General features: G+C 37.6%; 2 protein-coding genes across 2 annotated transcripts in view; both read right to left on the reverse strand.

The window, feature by feature from the left end:
- Positions 1–2,456: 2,456 nt before the first annotated feature.
- Positions 2,457–3,642, reverse strand: TAAR1 (trace amine associated receptor 1). Its single transcript, XM_043888376.1, has one exon. The coding sequence runs from the start codon at positions 3,640–3,642 to the stop codon at positions 2,632–2,634; it is 1,011 nt and encodes a 336-aa protein (XP_043744311.1). The 3' UTR covers positions 2,457–2,631.
- Positions 3,629–19,170, reverse strand: part of VNN1 (vanin 1) — a 45,330-nt gene continuing 29,788 nt past the window's right edge. Inside the window, exon 10 of the mRNA XM_043888374.1 lies at positions 3,629–3,759. Within this exon, the coding sequence (XP_043744309.1) occupies positions 3,751–3,759 (9 nt within the window). The 3' untranslated portion in view covers positions 3,629–3,750. The remainder of the gene's footprint in view (positions 3,760–19,170) is intronic.

A 19,170-nucleotide genomic window follows, 5' to 3' on the forward strand; every position in this document is an offset into this window, starting at 1 on the left:
ACTAAATACCTCTGCATAGAGGAATGGAAACTAGAATAAAGCTGCCAATAGGGAAAGACGAGGTGAGCCTTTCTTCTTGTTTGCTGAAAGGATGGGTTACTGGTTGTTTTTTTTCATTAAGAGTTTTAAAAACAGAGGCTACAAAGAGAAATAGGCTATAGGGGATTTAGTACTAAGTCTAAAAGGTAGAATTATCTGAGTCATAAACTTGTCCCAAGAAAAACGTGATCTCAATAGCCATTTAAAATAGATGTAAGACAAAGATGACTTATATCAACATTATCAATGCTTAGTTGCTTAGTTGTGTCCGACTCTTCGTGACCCACTGGACTATAGCATATTACTCTAGAAATTCTGACTAATGAAGTACAGCAAAGACTGTAGATAAGAATAACTATTAAAAAAGAGATAAAGTTTAGGATTTTTTGAGGATAATATGACTGCATAATGAAAATCCAAGCAAGTCAACTGAAAAGCTGGAATAAGTTTTACTATACACAAGCAATAATAATTATATAGAAAATATAATGACTTTAAAAAAGATATATTCATAACCATCAAGACACACAAACACAAAAGTATAAAACATCTGAGAATGTGTGGGAGCAAATGAAGAAAACCACAGAAACGCTATAAGGTACAGAAAACTATCTAAATTATTTTGTTCCCTTTTTAAAATTTAACAAAAATAGTTTCACAAGTAGAAAAGTTAAGATAGTTTATGAAACCAGGAGTGATTAGGGGCAACTTTCTTACCATATACTAAATGAAAAAGGTTTTAAAACTGCTTTTAAAATCTACGAGAGCAAAATCTAGTCGGAGCAAGGAAACTAAATATACAGTCCTGAAAGAGACTGCAATAGATAGAAGGGTGTGAACAGAAATGTATATACAGGAACATGCATTTAAAAATTTTATTTAAAATTAACTACTGCCTCACCCTAACTTACCCATGAGAGTAAATCACAATTATGAAACAAATAAATTCAAATCCGTGGTGCTGCTTAACATGATACAAAGTACATGAAGTCTAGATTAGAAACAGTTCAAATGCAAATTGATATTTATGATTAAGAATGCTTTCCCACTTCTACTAGGGGATCTTACTTGAAACCACTATTTCTCCTTATTTTTCTTTTGTAAATGCCATCGTAATAGACATGGGATATACTGTATCCGATTATATATCTTCTTTACCTCATGTTTAGCTGCTCTGATGAATACCTGCTTCTCTTTCAGTGTAGCCTGGCACCCAACAAGTGAATTTGCTTTACTTCCTACAGCTTGCATTTTGAGTCCTATCACACCAGGCATGACCTTGAAATAGGATGAAATCCTCCCAGACATCTTTGTGAGCTTCAGTAACAGGTGCTGTGTGCTTAGTTATGTGTCTGACTCTTTGCCACCCCATGGTCTTTAGCCCACCAGGCTCCTCTGTCCATGGACAAGAATACTGGAGTGGGTTGCCATGCCCTCCTTCAGGGGATCTTCCTAACCTGGGGGTCGAACCAAGGTCTCCTGCATTGCAGGCAGAATCTTTACTGTCTGAGCCACTAGGGAAGCCCCGGTAACAGGCATTTAATTTAGGCTGCTCAAAAAAAAAAAAAAAAGAAAGAAAGAAACAAAATGAACTAAGTGGTCAACAATGGGAAAATGGTTAGAAAAATATTTGTGCATCCATACAATTTAACATTTTGCAGTCATTACAAAATGATGTTTTTAAGAACTTTGAGTGATATGGTTCTTAAGTGAGCTATGAATGAGATTTTAATTTTTATTTTGTTTCTATACATTATTTTTATTTTCCTTTTCCAAATTTCCTACAAGTATGAAAATAAAAAAATTTTTTTAATGTAAACATTAATAGATTTAAAAATCAGAATATGTATTAATAATTAGTAACAAATAGCAAATTATGTGTAAACAATAGTAATATTTAATGCACACTTTTAATTGACTTTTTAAAAAGGCATATATATTCTAGCAAATGAATGACAAAGTCCTTCTAATTTCCATCTCCAAATGTAGCCTGTTAGTTTCCACCACTGAACGACTGAGTAAGGTACCACTGTCAATTTCATGGCAGTTCATGTAAGGGTAGGAAGTGTTCTTTAAAATTTTAAGTTCTTAATTTCTGGACTTGTAAAACTTCAACATACATAATATAAATGGCAAATAAGAAGCAAGATGTAAGCATCATCTCTCACTATACAATCTTTGACCCAAATATTTGATAAAAGTCCCTGCAATTGGTGCATGTGGTTGATATTATGCATGTTCATAAATATGATCACCAACTGTTTTCTAAAACACTAGAAATCAGTCCTGAATATTCATTGGAATGACTGATGCTAAAGCTGAAACGCCGATATTTTGGCTACCTGATACGAAGAACTGACTCACTAGAAAAGACCCTGATGCTGGGAAAGATTGAAGGCAGGGGGAGAAGGGGACAACAGAGGATGAGATAGTTGGATGGAATCACTGACTCGATGGACATGAGTCTGAGTAAGCTCCAGGAGTTGGTGATGGACAGGGAAGCCTGGCGTGCTGCAGTCCATGGGGTCGCAGAGAGTTGAACATAAGTAAGCAACTGAACTGACTGATTGAAAGCATAATATTTCTATGGATTTATTCTGAAAATAATTTACTCCTAGATGAATCTTTTTGGAAAATTTTACCAACTAAAATCATCTTTAGTGCTCTTCTGAACCAGGGATAGAAAAATGCGTAAACCATTGGATTAAAAGTAGAATTCAAATAGCCAAACCAAATCAATGCATCGTTCAAAGTGGGTGGGATAGCATAGTCCAGGAAAGGGTCCATGACCATGCAGACAAAGAAAGGACACCAGCATGTTAGGAAAACTCCCATCACAATCCCTAAAGTCTTCGCAGCTTTCCTTTCTCTGCTTCGTGGAATTCCATTTCTCTCTTTCAGCCCTATTTGAACCTTCTGCTTTGCATCGTGAATTGATCTTGCCTGGCCTTTTGCTATGAAATATATTCTACAATAGATGCACAACATAATAGAGCCAGGTATATAGAAAGAAGTCATAAAGGCCAGAACCCCAGATGTTTTGCTGAAGAAGACAGAGCAACTCGCTAGGCAGTGACTGTGTTTGTAATACATCTCTTCAGCTCCTTTGAAGTTTAGCTCCAGAAAGATCATCCCAAATGCAAAAAGAGCAGGAATACTCCAACTAATGAAGATCATCAGAGAAATAACCAAGATGTTGATCTTGGTTTTGTATCTCAGTGGGTCACACACAGCATAGTAGCGATCAACAGAAATGAAGGACAAGTGAAAAATGGATGCTGAACTCAGCATAATGTCAGTGCTGGTGTGAATTTTACAGAAGACTTCTCCAAAAGACCAGCGGTGCTCAACGGATCTCACCATGCTATAAGGCATGACCAGGCACCCCAGAAGAAAGTCCACAGTAGCCATGGACTGGATGAGCCAATTATTTAGGGTATGCAGTTGCTTGAAGTGTGATATGGAAATAATAACTAGCAGATTGCCAACCACGGTGGTCAGAATTATGAGCACCATTAAACTATACAGGGAAGCCCGGATGTCGTTGGACCAGCTGCTTTTCACACAGGAAATATTAATTTTATTGTGGCAAAAGGACATCATTTCTAAGGACTATGCCCTGGTTGTTATCTTCTCCTTAGTGTGTTGAAGAGTCTCTCTTCGAAATCCATGATCAGGTTAGAGTTCCTTCTCTTACTTCCATATATATATTCAAGAAACCTGTGGGGTGGGGGGGGAAAGGAAATTATTAACAATTTGATTCTTCTCACTTTTAATGCATTTACCTATTACTTCTTGCTGAAAAATGATTATTATGGAAAGAGATTTTATTTCCAAGTTCAGTTCAGTAAATTCAGTTCCTATAAGTTTTTTTAACATCTACTTCATGTTAGTCATTGTGTTGGAGATGTAAAGCTGAATTATTAGTTTGAAATATATGATTCCATAATTCTGTAATACTCAGCTAAATTGTGGGGAACTTGCAAAACATTTTGCAATATATGTTTAACATATATTATGTGTAATATTTAACATTATGTTATATAGTTATATATTATAAAGATAAAAAGATGAGGGGAGAGAGTTCAGAGGAACAAAGTAAATTCTGGTGAATAAGCTGTCATTATATTGGGAAAATGCTAGAAAATAGCAACAAGTCTTAGAATTCTAGGAAACTACCCTCCTTTTGAAGAAAGTAGGGAAAACCACTAGACCATTCAGGTATGACCTAAATGAAATCCCTTATGACTATATAGTGGAAGTGAGAAATAGATTTAAGGGACTAGATCTTATAGACAGAGTGCCTGATGAACTATGGATGGAGGTTCGTGACATTGTACAGGAGACAGGGATCAAGACCATCCCCATGGAAAAGAAATGCAAAAAGGCAAAATGGATGCCTGAGGAGGCCTTACAAATAGCTGTGAAAAGAAGAGAAGCGAAAAGCAAAGGAGAAAAGGAAAGATATTCCCATTTGAATGCAGAGTTCCAAAGAATAGCAAGGAGACATAAGAAAGCCTTCCTCAGTGATCAATGCAAAGAAATAGAGGAAAACAATAGAATGGGAAAGACTAGAGATCTTTTCAAGAAAATTAGAGATACCAAGGGAACATTTCATGCAAAGATGGGTTCGATAAAGGACAGAAATGGTATGGACCTAACAGAAGCAGAAGATATTAAGAAGAGGCGGCAAGAATATACAGAAGAACTATACAAAAAAGATCTTCATGATCCAGATAATCACGATGGTGTGATCACTCACCTAGAGCCAGACATCCTGGAATGTGAAGTCAAGTGGGCCTTAGGAAGCATCACTACGAACAAAGCTAGTGGATGTGATGAATTCCAGTTGAGCTATTTCAAATCCTAAAAGATGATGCTGTGAAAGTGCTGCACACAATATGCCAGCAAATTTGGAGAACTCAGCAGTGGCCACAGGACTGGAAAAGGTCAGTTTTCATTCCTATCCTTACTAAAGGCAATCCCAAAGAATGCTCAGACTACCGCACAACTGCACTCATCTCACAGGCTAGTAAAGTAATGCTCAAAATTCTCCAAGCCAGGCTTCAGAAATATGTGAACCGTGAACTTCCAGATGTTCAAGCTGGTTTTAGAAAAGGCAGAGGAACCAGAGATCAAATTGCCAACATCCATTGGATCATCGAAAAAGCAAAAGAGTTCTAGAAAAACATCTATTTCTGCTTTATTGAGTATGCCAAAGCCTTTGACTGTGTGGATCACAATAAACTGTGGAAAATTCTGAAAGAGATGGACATACCAGACAACCTGACCTGCCTCTAGAGAAATCTGTATGCAGGTCAGGAAGTAACAGTTAGAACTGGACATGGAACAACAGACTGGTTCCAAATAGGAAAAGGAGTACGTCAAGGCTGTATATTGTCACCCTGCTTATTTAACTTATATGCAGAGTACATCATGAGAAACGCTGGGCTGGATGAAGCACAAGCTGGAATCAAGATTGCTGGGAGAAATATCAATAACCTCAGATATGCAGATGACACCACCCTTATGGCAGAGAGTGAAGAAGAACTAAAAAGCCTCTTGAAGAAAGTGAAAGAAGAGAGTGAAAAAGTTGGCTTAAAGCTCAACATTCAGAAAACTAAGATCATGGCATGAAGTCCCATCACTTCATGGGAAATAGATGGGGAAACAGTGGAAACAGTGGCTGACTTTACTTTTTTGGGCTCTAAAATCACTGCAGATGGTGATTGCAGCCATTAAATTAAAATATGCTTACTCCTTGGAAGGAAAGTTATGATCAACCTAGAGAGCATATTAAAAAGCAGAGACATTACTTTGCCAACAAAGGTCCATCTAGTCAAGGCTATAATTTTTCCAGTAATCACGTATGGATGTGAGAGTTGGATGGTGAAGAAAGCTGAGCACCAAAGAATTGATGCTTTTGAACTATGGTGTTGGAGAAGACTCTTGAGAGTCCCTTGGACCTCAAGGAGATCCAACCAGTCCATCCTAAAGGAGATCAGTCCTGGGTGTTCATTGGAAGGACAGATGTTGTAGCTGAAACTCCAATACTTTGGCCACCTGATGCGAAGTGTTGACTCATTGGAAAAGACCCTGATGCTGGGAGGGATTGGGGGCAGGAGGAGAAGGGGACGACAGAGGGTGAGATGGCTGGATGGCATCACCGACTCGATGGACATGGGTTTGGATAAACTCCAGGAGTTTGTGATGGACAGGGAGGCCTGGCGTGCTGAGATTCATGAGGTCGCAAAGAGTCAGACACGACTGAGTGACCGAACTGAACTGACTGACCCTCCTTTTTATCTCTTCTCATTCCCTCTGGGCTGACAGTTTAGATCAAGACCACATAGGAATCAAAATTTATCCAATTTCTCGAATTGGAGGAACAAAATATTTAGCAATTAAAATGCATATTTTAATAAACTTGAAACATCTCTGCCCCTAGTCCCTTTCAGCCTTCTATTCCCAGGAGGAAACATATCAAATGCATCTGTAAGATTTATTTTAGTAGACACCCTGTCCCACTTTATGACAGAACAAACAGCAGACTAAATATATTTATATTACTTGAATTGTGTAATGTTTGAATTATAATTGAAACTTCACTAAACAAATGATGGATTTTTTTTACTACAAAATTTATGTGCTCTCAACTAAACTAAAATTTAAAGTTTTTTTTCTCACCATTGCCCCCTTTTCCTTCTTTCTTTTACTTTTGTTGTTGATATATTAAAGGAATCAAACAGTGTTTAGAAGTGTTTGCTAATAATTTCTACCGATCAAGAAAATATCCCTGGCTGGTATCACATTGAGCAGCTTCACTCAGCAGGAACTAGGGTCCAAATATAAGTAAGTGAAGGTGGGGGGGAAAAACTGATTGCTCAGTTTCAGAAGACTATATTAATAGATGATGAAAACGTTATCTGACAATTCTGTATGCCTTGTGCTTGGTTACCAGATAAAAACCCAATGGCTTCCTCCTCATAATGATACATCTTGTTATCAGAGAAATAAAGCCTGAAGCATTGTATCCAAGAAATTATTGATAATATCAATGACACTTCAGACGAATAATCTGTCTGGTCAACTTTAGAACTTTACACATAATTTTTGTGCAAGCATTTTTAAATGTTATAATTTATTTTTTAAATAGATTTACTTAAATAAATGTTCTATGATGATATTATGAGTTGAACACTTATCTAAGAACATGACATAATAGTGGTTTCTTTCCTTCCAGCTTTAAGAATTTTGCTAACTAGTAATGATTACTCTGAGTTTACAAATTACCAAGTTGAACATACTATAGCAATACAGAGGGTTAATAAATATCTATGATATCTAGCTAGGCTTCCCAGGTGGCGCTAATGGTAAAGAATGTGCCTGCCAGTTGAGGAAACATAAGAGACTCTGGCTGGATCACTGGGTCAGGAAGATCTCCTGGAGGAGGGCATGGCCACCCACTCCAGTATTCTTGCCTGGAGAATCCCAGGGACAGAGGAGCCTGGTGGGCTCTTTACAACCATGGGGTTGTAAAGAGTCAGACACTACTGAAGTGACTTAGCATGAATGCTCTGATACCTAGTTAAGTCAACAGTTCTGTGTAAATGATCTAATTACCTAATGTCTGAAAATGACACTTGATTTAAAAATATATTGTTAGGCATTATAGTTTGAAGTAGATCTGTCTAGCAGGACAAGACTTCCCTGGTAGAGTGTCCCCAACTTCCCAATAAAAGGCCATCAGTGCTCATTTCACCATGCCATTTGTCCCTGGTTCCTTCAACTACCCAAGTCTAATGGCTCTGACTTTCAATCCCATACTAGTCCGTACAGTTACTGACGTGAACCTATCTCCTAATCGACTCACCCACTACCCACCCACAAACCCTTCCATGTGTTCCCTCTGGAGCTCAGGGTCATCACCCTACTTCCTCAGGCTCTTTTTAAAACTTCCCTCTCTTTGTTCCAAATGCAACTTTCTTTCCCCTGAGGTTATCTCTTTCCCTACAGCCTTATCAAAGGTAATTGTTTCCTCTCCTGCATCCTTGGCTATCCTTTCTATTGCAGGACTTGGAGGAAGAACGTGTCCTCTTGTGCTTATTGACAGTGCAAATCATTGTCCCTTCTTCCTTCCTAACCTTCCATCCCTTGCAAACTTTGAAGCTCTGTGTTCAGACTATACCTCCTTTTGCTGCAGACTTCAGACTTCAAGTCATTTTTCTATATCTTAAAGATGGCCTACTCTCACTTTCTCCAAAGCTACTTCTGCCAAAATTCTTCATAATTTTCTTGTCCACATAAATGATTCAGTAATGGACTTTCAGCTCCTTACTCCTCTGTCCTCCAACAAGCATGTCCTCCACATGTTTGCTCTGCATGGCTATCTCACTTTCTTCTTTAACTAAAGACACTAGATATGTACTTACCTTCACGTTAATACAATGCAGAGTTTAACTTTACATTAGACATAATTTGGTCTCTTCCTATAAATCCAAAACCTCAAATTAACTTAAGAATCTCTTAGTTTTGATGAGCTAAATCTGATGCACTATTATATTCTATGTAACATAGCAGAGACACTCTCAGATATAGAGTGTTTACCTTATCATAATATTGCTGGAGATGATTTTCTCTCTTATCTATCAGTCTATTCTGATGTCTCCACAAACAAATGGATTTTTCCATGCTTCCTATTACTTAAAGATGGAAACAATTTGCTTGCAAGGATGTCCCATCTGGACATTCCATGCTGCATCTGCTAAGTCACTTCAGTCGTGTCTGACTCTTTGTGACCCCATGGACTGTAGCCCACCAGGCTCCTCTGTCCATGGAATTCTCCAAGCAAGAGTACTGGAGTGGGTGGCCATGCCCTTCTCCAGATGATCTTCTCGACCCAGGGATCGAACTCAGGTCTCCTGTGTTGCTGGCGGATTCTTTACCATCTGAGGCACCAGGGAAGCCCAATGAGTCATAATTTAAATATTTGGAAATTATGTCCATGACTAAAGACTGAATCACTGACCTTGTGAATCAAGCAGAGGAATATTACATACACTAAGCTAAAAGACAGACAGAAAGGCAGTCAATCTTTTTCAAGATATTTCAGTTGAATGCCTTCCTCCTGTTAGGCACTATGTGCTGGGGCAAGAGTGGTGAGCAGACACAATGAAACTCCCTGCTCTTCTGGAACTTACATTCCAGTTGAAGGGTAGTGGTAGGCAATGCTAAAATTTGGGCTTCCCTGGTGGCTCAGTTGGTAAAGTTTCTGCAGTGAAGAAAGCTCGGGTTCAATCTCTGGGTCAGGAAGATCCTCTGAAGAAGGAAAATTCCATGAACAGACTAGCCTGGCAGGCTCCAGTCCATGGGGTCACAAGAGTCAGACACAACTTTAGCAACCAAACCACCGTCACCAAGAATAAAAGCAAAAATAGTGAATAATATTATCTAAATTAAGATTAGGTTATATCAAAAAGAATTATGATAATGTGACACAATATAATGTTTTCTAAAAAAATTGAAATAGAAAAAAGTAAATTTCAAGAAAACACTTAATATTGAAATTCAAATTTTCAACTATTTCAGTAATCTATAGTTGTAATCAGAGTTAGTGAGTAGCTGACACTTCTTGACTGGATCTTAAGATGCAAAATTAATCATTTAATTTTGGAAAATGTCTCCAGCTGCATGTTTTAAATTTTAAAGTTTCAAATTGCTTTACCCAGCAAATGTTCAATGTGATAGTTTTCATAACAGCAACAAAAGTAAAAAGTGAAATTGTCTAAACTTATATTAGACACATAATGTTCATACATGTTCATTACATGTACATATACATACATGTTCAAAAAGATGTCAAATTGGAGGAGCTGACTCTTTTTATAAGACATAGAGAGATGTTCATGAGATCTTGTCAAGTAAAGGAAAAAATGCAGAGTGTTTTAAAGTACCATGTACATGAACACAAACATATCTATAAAAGCATGAAGAACGGGTAAGGAATAATAGCTCCAACTGCTCAAAGATGGTAACTTTGAAATTCATTAAATAAATAACAAAAAGGGAAATAATATCAATTTTAGCATTAATTTTTACTAGGTGAAACAATGGATGAGTTTTATTTTCTTCCCTATAATTTTTACATATTCCAAGTTTTCTACTATGAAAATGTTTCATTTCCATTTTCAGAAAAAAATATTTAATAAAATTAAGTAGGTTGTGAATTGTTTCAAATGAAACTTTAGATGAAACTTTCAAAAATCTATTGATAAATGATTATTAATAAATTATATTATTTGTGCTTCATGTGTTTGTATAATTCTTCACCTGAGTAAAGAATTTATCATGAAAAATCACACTTTTGCTAAATTTCTTAACTGACCCATATGCTGTTCTTGTTCTATTATACAAAATTTGGACTCAAAATTAGAAATGGACTTGATAATAATGTTACTCACAAATATGTTTGCAGCTCTGTAATTTATTTAGTGTTTTTTTAAATAATGGAAGTATTTTTGAAAAATATTTATTTTAAAAGAGGGAAAGAGATAAAGGACAGGATTTCCAAATATTTAAGTCATAACTAATGGGATGTTCAGGTGGAACATCCCTGGAAGCAAATTGTTTCTTTCTTTAAGTGACAAGAAACATGGCAAAATCCATTTGTTTGCTTAAGCATCAGCATAGACCAATAGATAAGACAGAAAACAATCTCCGCGATATTATGATAAGGTAAACACACTATACCTAAGAGCGTCTCTGCTATGTTACACAAAAGATGATAGTGCATCAGATTCAGGTCATCAAAACTAAGAGATTCTTAAGCTAATGGATCTAATATATGGTACATATAAACACACACACACAGGCACACATATTAAAACACATCATTCAGAAATGCACCGCTATTTTTCCCACCAAGCAATATTTACCACAAATAAGATTTTAGTTCTGTAGTTTCATATATAGTAACAATAAGATACAATTTAATTTCTAAACCTGAAAAATTTCCATGAAGACTCCATTATTACATTAAGACTAGCCAAACACAACATGGAATTTCCTTCATTTTACAAGGAAAGAACATTAAAAAAAAACTTGTTTTGAATTTTCTAGCCACCCACAGGTGAATTTTTAATCAAGGTGAAATATTTTGAAAAGCTCACATAAAGTAAGCTATTTAAAAGATATATAACTATTTTTATCCTCTCCTACTAAAATGACAGAAGCCTTGTGAATCTTCCCATCATATAACCCTAAATGTTAGCATATTTGTAAGTACCAAACCATTGATAACTCTTACTCCCTTGAGCATTCTCCCTGTAAAAGATCACCCGGGCCTCCTGGCTAATCTCTGTGGTTTGCAAGGCTATTCATTGTGTTCAGACCTACCTTCTCAGGAAGGGGTCACAGAGCAAGTGGATAAGCAGAAACACTACCTTTGGGAGGAGGCCGTCCTCACTCGTGTCCTATACCCTTGCTGCTGGCTCGAGCCACTGCTGATCAATGATAGACGGCAGTTAATGCAGACAGAATGACGCAAATATTAACATCTGGAAAAGATAAGCTGGTAATAAATCTTTCTGGAACAAGATAACAGTGTACGATCAAGAAAAATAGGTGAGAGGTGTGTTTATTCTAAATGAGCACCAGGAAGCTAGCAGTGAGCAAACTAAATAGAGAAGGTAAAAGCACTGTTACTTTAAAAATAATCTCAAGCGTGAGCCACCAGCAACCACAGTCATGGGTGTTAACAGCATATAAATGAAAACAAATGTCCATTAAGACTGACTTAATTGTTGATTGATTTGAAAGAAAAATACTCCTGTATTAGGCATCAGTACAAAGAAGATAACTAGAACTAAAAAGCAAAAACAAAACCCCTCACTTTCAAAATTGATGACTTGTACTTGATAAAGGGATATTTTTAAAGATTAGACTCTTTTTAAACCTAATAACATAGCTAGAAAATAATTTGATTTTTGAATCATGGTAGGAAAAAATGCATTTTAGCTCATGACTCAATACATATATAAATATGCATTCATAACAGAAACAATGTTGTCATTCAAAATACCCTTACCTCATTCAATTCACTCTAATATTCTATTTTATTCGATTTCACTTTTTTAGATGAGTAGGGTTTGTACCTCAATAATGTTACTAATCACAATTTTAAGAAAACTGCTTTAGAGATGATATGCATTTAGCCCACCAATTTTTAAATTCTTATATATAAAACTTCCTTCTTTCAAAACAAGGAGCCAGTGCCTTCAACGTGGCAAAATAAATGGGTGAACAAGTGTAGTTTCTCATCTATTTCTATCAGTCTGTTATTCTGCCATAGGAAATCATAGAATCATTATGACAGCTTGATTGTTGGTTCCAATTCTCATTCTCCTTGCATCTACACCTTTGTCTGTGCTTCATTGGGAGTGGAAGGTGCTTCCTTGTCCTCTGAACTTGAACTTTGCCATTTAGCTTGTTTTGGCCAAAAGAACGTAGGCCGAAATAAAAGGGCGCCGGTTCCCAGCCTAGTCATTAAGGGGCCTCAGCTGTTTCTGAGTGCCCTCTGCGTCATCCCCATGAGGAGAACATACCCCAGCAGAGGCCACTTGTCCAAGGAGGTTGAGGGGCATGTAGAGCAAACTGGGACATGCAGCTACCCAGCATTTGCAGAGCCATCCTTGCTGACCCTACTGATTCATGCACTTAAGTGGCTATTATTTTAAGCTACTGAGTTTGGGGGTTGTTTTTCCCACAGCATTGTCATAGGAATAACTGAGTTAAGTTGTATTTCTGAAAGAAGCTACTGAGATCTATTACCCATTCTCTTGCCGGGAGAAACACGGACACCAGAGAAGTATACTGACATCATGCAATGGGCCACCTGTGACCTAAACAGCCATTAACAAAAGCTGCAACCACACCAAGAAAGAAAGCGTAAAATGAAAATTACCCTTTACTAGATGAAGACGGCCTTTTACTAAGTAAATGTAACTCCATCTTCAGAAATTCCTGTATATTAAAGGTTAGTTTAGGAAATAACAAGTTTACTTCTTATTAACAGTACACAGAAAATATTATTCGTAGTTCCAAAACTATGGTCAGTGTGTGCCTAACTCACATATATACCTGTCATTTTGTGAATAAGCAAGAAAGTACAATGTCTCATGTATTGGAATTTATTAACTTCCAGGAAATTAAAGATCTTATCTGCTTTGTTCATTATGGTCTCTACATTGTCTAAAATAGTGCCTTCACACCATAAACACTCAATGCACATTTGTTCTGTGAATATCAGCTTCCTAATTTTAAAACGAAGGGTTGGTTGATTGCAGTTCCACCACTGAATGACTCACAGGGAAGACACGATCCGAGTCTTTGGACCCGCAGACTGTCTGCTGATCTTTCGAGTGGGGCATTCCTAGAGGATTCATGAGCTCCCTGAAGACAGGGAACATACATGCTCTTTTCACTGCTTTATCCTTAGGACCCAGCACACAGTAGGTGCTCAATAATTACTGATCAGTTGACTGTCTGAGATTTCTAGCAGATTAGATGAATATTCACACTGATAGCACTAGAAAAGTCAGAGCATGTGATATTGCTTTGGAAGGCATCAACCCAGTGGTAATAGTTGAAGCTGAATCTGTGGTGGAGGATTAAAAGGAGAGACAGAGAGGAAGAGGGAGGAAATGAGCTGGAAATAAGGTGATAGGTTAAAGAATGTGCCATTCGTGATTTTGAAGCAATACCAGTGGATTATTGTGGACTAGAGGGAGGAGGTCAAAGGAAAGCTAGATGCATGAGATTAGAAAGATAGTGCATAACTGTTTATAATAGCCAGGACATGGAAGCAACCTAGATGCCCATCAGCAGATGAATGGATAAGGAAGCTGTGGTACATATACACCATGGAATATTACTCAGCCGTTAAAAAGAATTCATTTGAACCAGTTCTAATGAGATGGATGAAACTGGAGCCCCTTATACTGAGTGAAGTAAGCCAGAAAGATAAAGAACATTACAGCATACTAATACATATATATGGAATTTAGAAAGATGGTAACGACAACCCTTTATGCAAAACAGAAAAAGAGACACAGAAGTACAGAACAGACTTTTGAACTCTGTGGGAGAAGGTGAGGGTGGGATGTTGTGAAAGAACAGCATGCATATTATCTATGGTGAAACAGGTCACCAGCCCAGGTGGGGTGCATGAGACAAGTGCTCGGGCCTGGTGCACTGGGAAGACCCAGAGGAATCGGGTGGAGAGGGAGGTGGGAGGGGGGATCGGGATGGGGAATACGTGTAAATCTATTGCTGATTCATGTCAATGTATGACAAAACCCACTGAAAAAATAAATAAATAAATAAATAAATAAAAGAAAGTGCATAGTGAAAAAATAGAAGTAGCTGGGTTAAAATTTTTTTTGAGACATATGACAGTGAAAAGAAGATGAAATAGAATATTACTTTGAAGAATGAAAAGTTCAGGGAAGTATAAGGGCAACTACAAATTCAAAATAAAAGACTTAATTCTCCTTTTTGAAAATCAGGGAAGAGGCTCCCTTCTCTCCATTTTCTTAGAGCACTTACTTTAGAAAATGTTTAAGTTCTTTCTCTGTCTCTATGAAATATATGTAAATCTTTCTAAAAACAAAATAAGCTGACTCTTGCCAGCTTTATGTCCCAAGAATGCCTTGCCCAAGGACCTAGGAATCACTCTTTGAAACATAATTAAAGAAGATGATGCCACTGGCCCTTAGTTTCTGTGGACTGGTAGGAGCCTAACCTCAACGAACACTTCACTCTGAAGATGTAGAACTAACTTTTGTCATAAAGAAGAGTTTATAATTCCTCTGGATAAAGCCAATTAGTTAGCACAGATGGTCACCCCAACCACCAAGTGAATTTGAATAAACTATGCATGACAAAGGTCTGCCTGGTCAAGGCTATGGTTTTTCCAGTGGTCATGTGTGGATGTGAGACTTGGACTATAAAGAAAGCTGAGCACCGAAGAATTGATGCTTTTGAACTGTGGTGTTGGAGAAGACTCTTGATAGTCCCTTGGACTGCAAGGAGATCCAACCAGTCCATCCTAAAGGAGATCAGTCCTGAGTGTTCATTGGAAGGATTGATACTGAAGCTGAAACTAAAATACTTTGGCCACCTGATGTGAAGAGGTGACTCATTGGAAAAGACCCTGATGCTGGGAGGGATTGGGAGCAGGAGGAAAAGGGGATGACAGAGGATGAGATGGTTGAAGGGCATCACCGACTTAATGGACATGGGTTTGGGTGGACTCCGGGAGTTGGTGATGGACAGGGAGGCCTGGTGTGCTGCGGTTCATGGGGTCGCAAAGAGTGGGACACGACTGAGCGATTGAACTGCCTGACTGATGCATGGCAAATGATGCTTTCAGTCCTCTTTCTTGAGGACTGTTATTGTTATCTTGAGAACATGTATGTATTAGTCAGTGTTCTCAGAAAAACCAAAGCAGCAGGTTGTATATACATATACGGACAGATTTATCATACAGCATGTGTGCGCTTAGTCACTCAGTCATGTCCAACTCTTCGCGACCCCATGTACTGCAGCCCGCCAGGTTCCTCTGTCCATGGGGATTCTCCAGGCAAGAATACCGGAGTGGGTTGCCATTTTCTCCTCCAGGGATTATATAGCATTCACTCCTGTAATTATGGATACTGACAAGTCTCTGGATCTGCAGGGTGAGTTGGAAATTTGGAGACTGAGGAGAGTCAGTAGGGTAGTTCTAGTCCGAAGGATGACAGGCTTGAGACCCAAAAAGGGTCAATACTGCAGTTTGAATCCAAAGGCAGAAAAAAGCCACTGTCCTAGTTCAAAACCAGCCAGGCAGGAGGAATTCTCTCTTACTTAATAAAGGTTAACTTTTTGATTTTGTTTAGTCCCTCGACAGATTTGTGGTTACCAAGGTTGGGGGAGGGGAATTGGATGAAAGTGGTCAAAACTAAAAAACTTACAGTTATAAAATAAGTAAGTTCTTGGGATATAATGGACAATGTGATAAATATAATTAACACTGCTGTAGGTATGGGCTTACCAGGTGGCTCAGATGTAAAAAATCTGCCTGCCAATGCATGAGACACAGGAGGTACCGGTTCAATCCCTGAGTCAGGAAGATCCCCTGGAGCAGGAAATGGCACCCCACTACAGTATTCTTGACTGGAGGATCCCATTGACAGAAGAGCTTGGTGGGCTACAGTCCATGGAATTGCAAAGAGTTGGACATGACTGAGCACCCATGCATGTGTGTTATATATGAAAATTGAGAAAATCCTAAGAGTTCTCACCTCAAGAAAAAAAAATTAATTCTATTTCTTTAATTTTGTACCTATATGAGATGATGAATATGTACGAAATTTATGGTGAAAAGCACTTCATAATATATGTAAGTCATATGATTATGTTGTACATCTTAAACTTACAGTACTGTGTGTCAGTTATATCTCGACAAAACTGGAGTTAAAAAATAAAGTCAGTTCATCATACACACACACACACAAATAATGTGGAGGCTGAGGAACAAAGTGGTAATTCAAACACATATCAGTTCAGAGCCTTGAGGATAGACCAAATGTTAGCAGGTTTCATAAATATCTTAAAACTCCATTCAGACAATAGATTGACTCATAAATAAAATTATTCTGATGCAACTAACTGAATATCTTCATGAACATTGTAGGAAGGATCTTTGGAGGGTTGTTAGGATATATATTCTTTGGCTACCACAAATAGAAGAATGAAAATATAATGGGGCATGTGGCTTATACACTTTAGAAAGGATACTTTCTCTTTCTTAACTGACCTTAAGACACTACACCTTGAGTGTTCATTTCTTACTAAACTTGAATTTCTGACCCAGATATTATATTCACATGGACCTATAGAGGGCAGCCTTTTGCAAATTTTTGTAGGATATAGGTTTTTTATACTGAATCCTTCCTCTTGCTTCCCAAAGACCCTAGAATAGAGTGACCCAGTATGAAACAATTTCAACCTTCTCATTTTTCCCTCTCAGAGGAGAGGGGAGGAGGAATAAACTAGGACCCTGTGGATTTCCCACGTAATAGTGGATTTCCCACAGTGTGCTGCTCTGGACTTTCCCTTGCATCTTAGGACCTCTTGAAGACAAACCATAAACATATTGCTTCTGTGGGCACAGCCTAAGCTTGGTCACTCTCAATAATAATAATAATAATAAAAAGGAAATAATAAGAAGAGGAGGAGCAAGAAGAGAGATGAAGAAGGAAGAGGAGAAAATGACAGTGGAAGAAGAGGAGAAAAAAAGAGTCACAGGAGGGAGCGAAGAAAGAACGGGGAGGAGAAACAACATTTGCTGAAACAGTACCAGTCAATGGGTGAAGAGCCTTATGAGAAAGCTCTAGTTTATTTCCATAACAACTCTACAGTAATAGATACTATCTTAATAATTGCTTCACAAAGGAAGGTAATGAGAATTAGATACTTTAATTTAATACTAAGGGGCAGCAGAGGATTTTGATTCCAGATTTGTCTGACTCCAGAGTTTCAGCTGCTAATCACTATGAAGAATTTCGAGGGAAAAAAGTTTGAGTGAAAGGATCTCTTATCTATAGCTGATTTCTCCTTCAGGCCCTTCAAACAGCTAGATAGCAAAAACTGAGATAACTACCCTATTGAGAACTTTGCTTAACATTCATAAGTGTTATGAATAAGTGGGCAAGAGAATCATATTATTTACAAGTTAGGAGAGCTTATGTTGCAACAAGTTCAATAAAGACTTTAAAAATGATCATCATAAAAAAAATGTTAGGTGAGATGATAACACACTAACAGTAATTTCAGGGCTTCCCTGGTAGATCAGACAGTAAAGAATCTGCCTGCAATGTGTGACACTTGAGTTTGATCCCTGGGCTGGGAAGATCCCCTGGAGAAGGGACTAGCAACCTACTCCAGTAGTCTTGCCTGGAGAATCAGTCCATCCTACAGGAAATCAACCCTGAATATTCATTGGAAGGACTGATGTTGAAGCTGAAGTTCCAATACTTTGGCCACCTGATGCGAAGAGCTGACTCATTGGAAAAGACCCTGATGCTGGGAAAGACTGAGGGCAGGAGGAGAAGGGGTGATAGAGGATGAGATGGTTGGATGGCATCACCGACTCGATGGACATGAGTCCATTTGTGCAAACTCCTGAAAATAGTGAGGTCCATGGGTGACAGAGTCAGACATGACTGAGCAACTAAACAATAGTAATAGTATAGTAACAATAGTAATTTCAAAATATTTTCAAAATACTATTTGTAATTTTTTTAGTCACTAAAATTATTATATTTTTCTCAGAAGTCTCTATAGATAACTTTCACATATTTCAGGTAAAATTGAATTATAAATATTTTTAGGCTAATAGTTTTATTTTCTTGCTATAATGCTTTTATAATTTATCTCTACAACAACTAGTTTCCTAGTACTAAGTACACACAATATCAGGCATTTCAAATTTTTTTTTTTTTTTTTTTACTCATACTGCTCTGGCAATAAATCCTCAGTTGTCTTTGACAGAGCAAGATGAAATTTTATCATAGACAGGAAGAAAAGAAATCAACTGGTTCATAAATTCAGCTAAATCAACATCATAACCCATTAAAACAGTATTTTTGATACTAATATGTTCATAACTCAAAGTTCATCCTGTCTACAAAGCATATTGCCCAAATATTAACTATTTATCAGATAATCTACCACTATGCTGACAGGTGGCTTTTCTTTGCTTTGGCAGGAGTTCAAAGTTTCTAGAATATATTGATGGCTAAATAGCTATTAACACTGATAAGAGCTCTTGCTATATTTCTGCAACTGGACAACCATACAGAGCTGATTTCAAAACAGAAAGATTAAAAGAGCTCACTCTTAACACACATAAGGGAGCACAATGAACACATTGTCACTTATCCTTCTAAATTTACCTCCCAAGTCCAAAAAACTTCCACTCTTAATGTTGGCAGTCCTCTCTCAGTGTCTCAAGGAAAATGTATATTCTCTATGCCATGTTAGCAGAGATGATCAACTGAGTTCAATCTTTCCTCAGGGTAGGTATATATA

The sequence above is a fragment of the Cervus elaphus genome, chromosome 26 (genome assembly GCF_910594005.1).
Source record: "Cervus elaphus chromosome 26, mCerEla1.1, whole genome shotgun sequence".
Classification (NCBI taxonomy): Eukaryota; Metazoa; Chordata; class Mammalia; order Artiodactyla; family Cervidae; genus Cervus; species Cervus elaphus.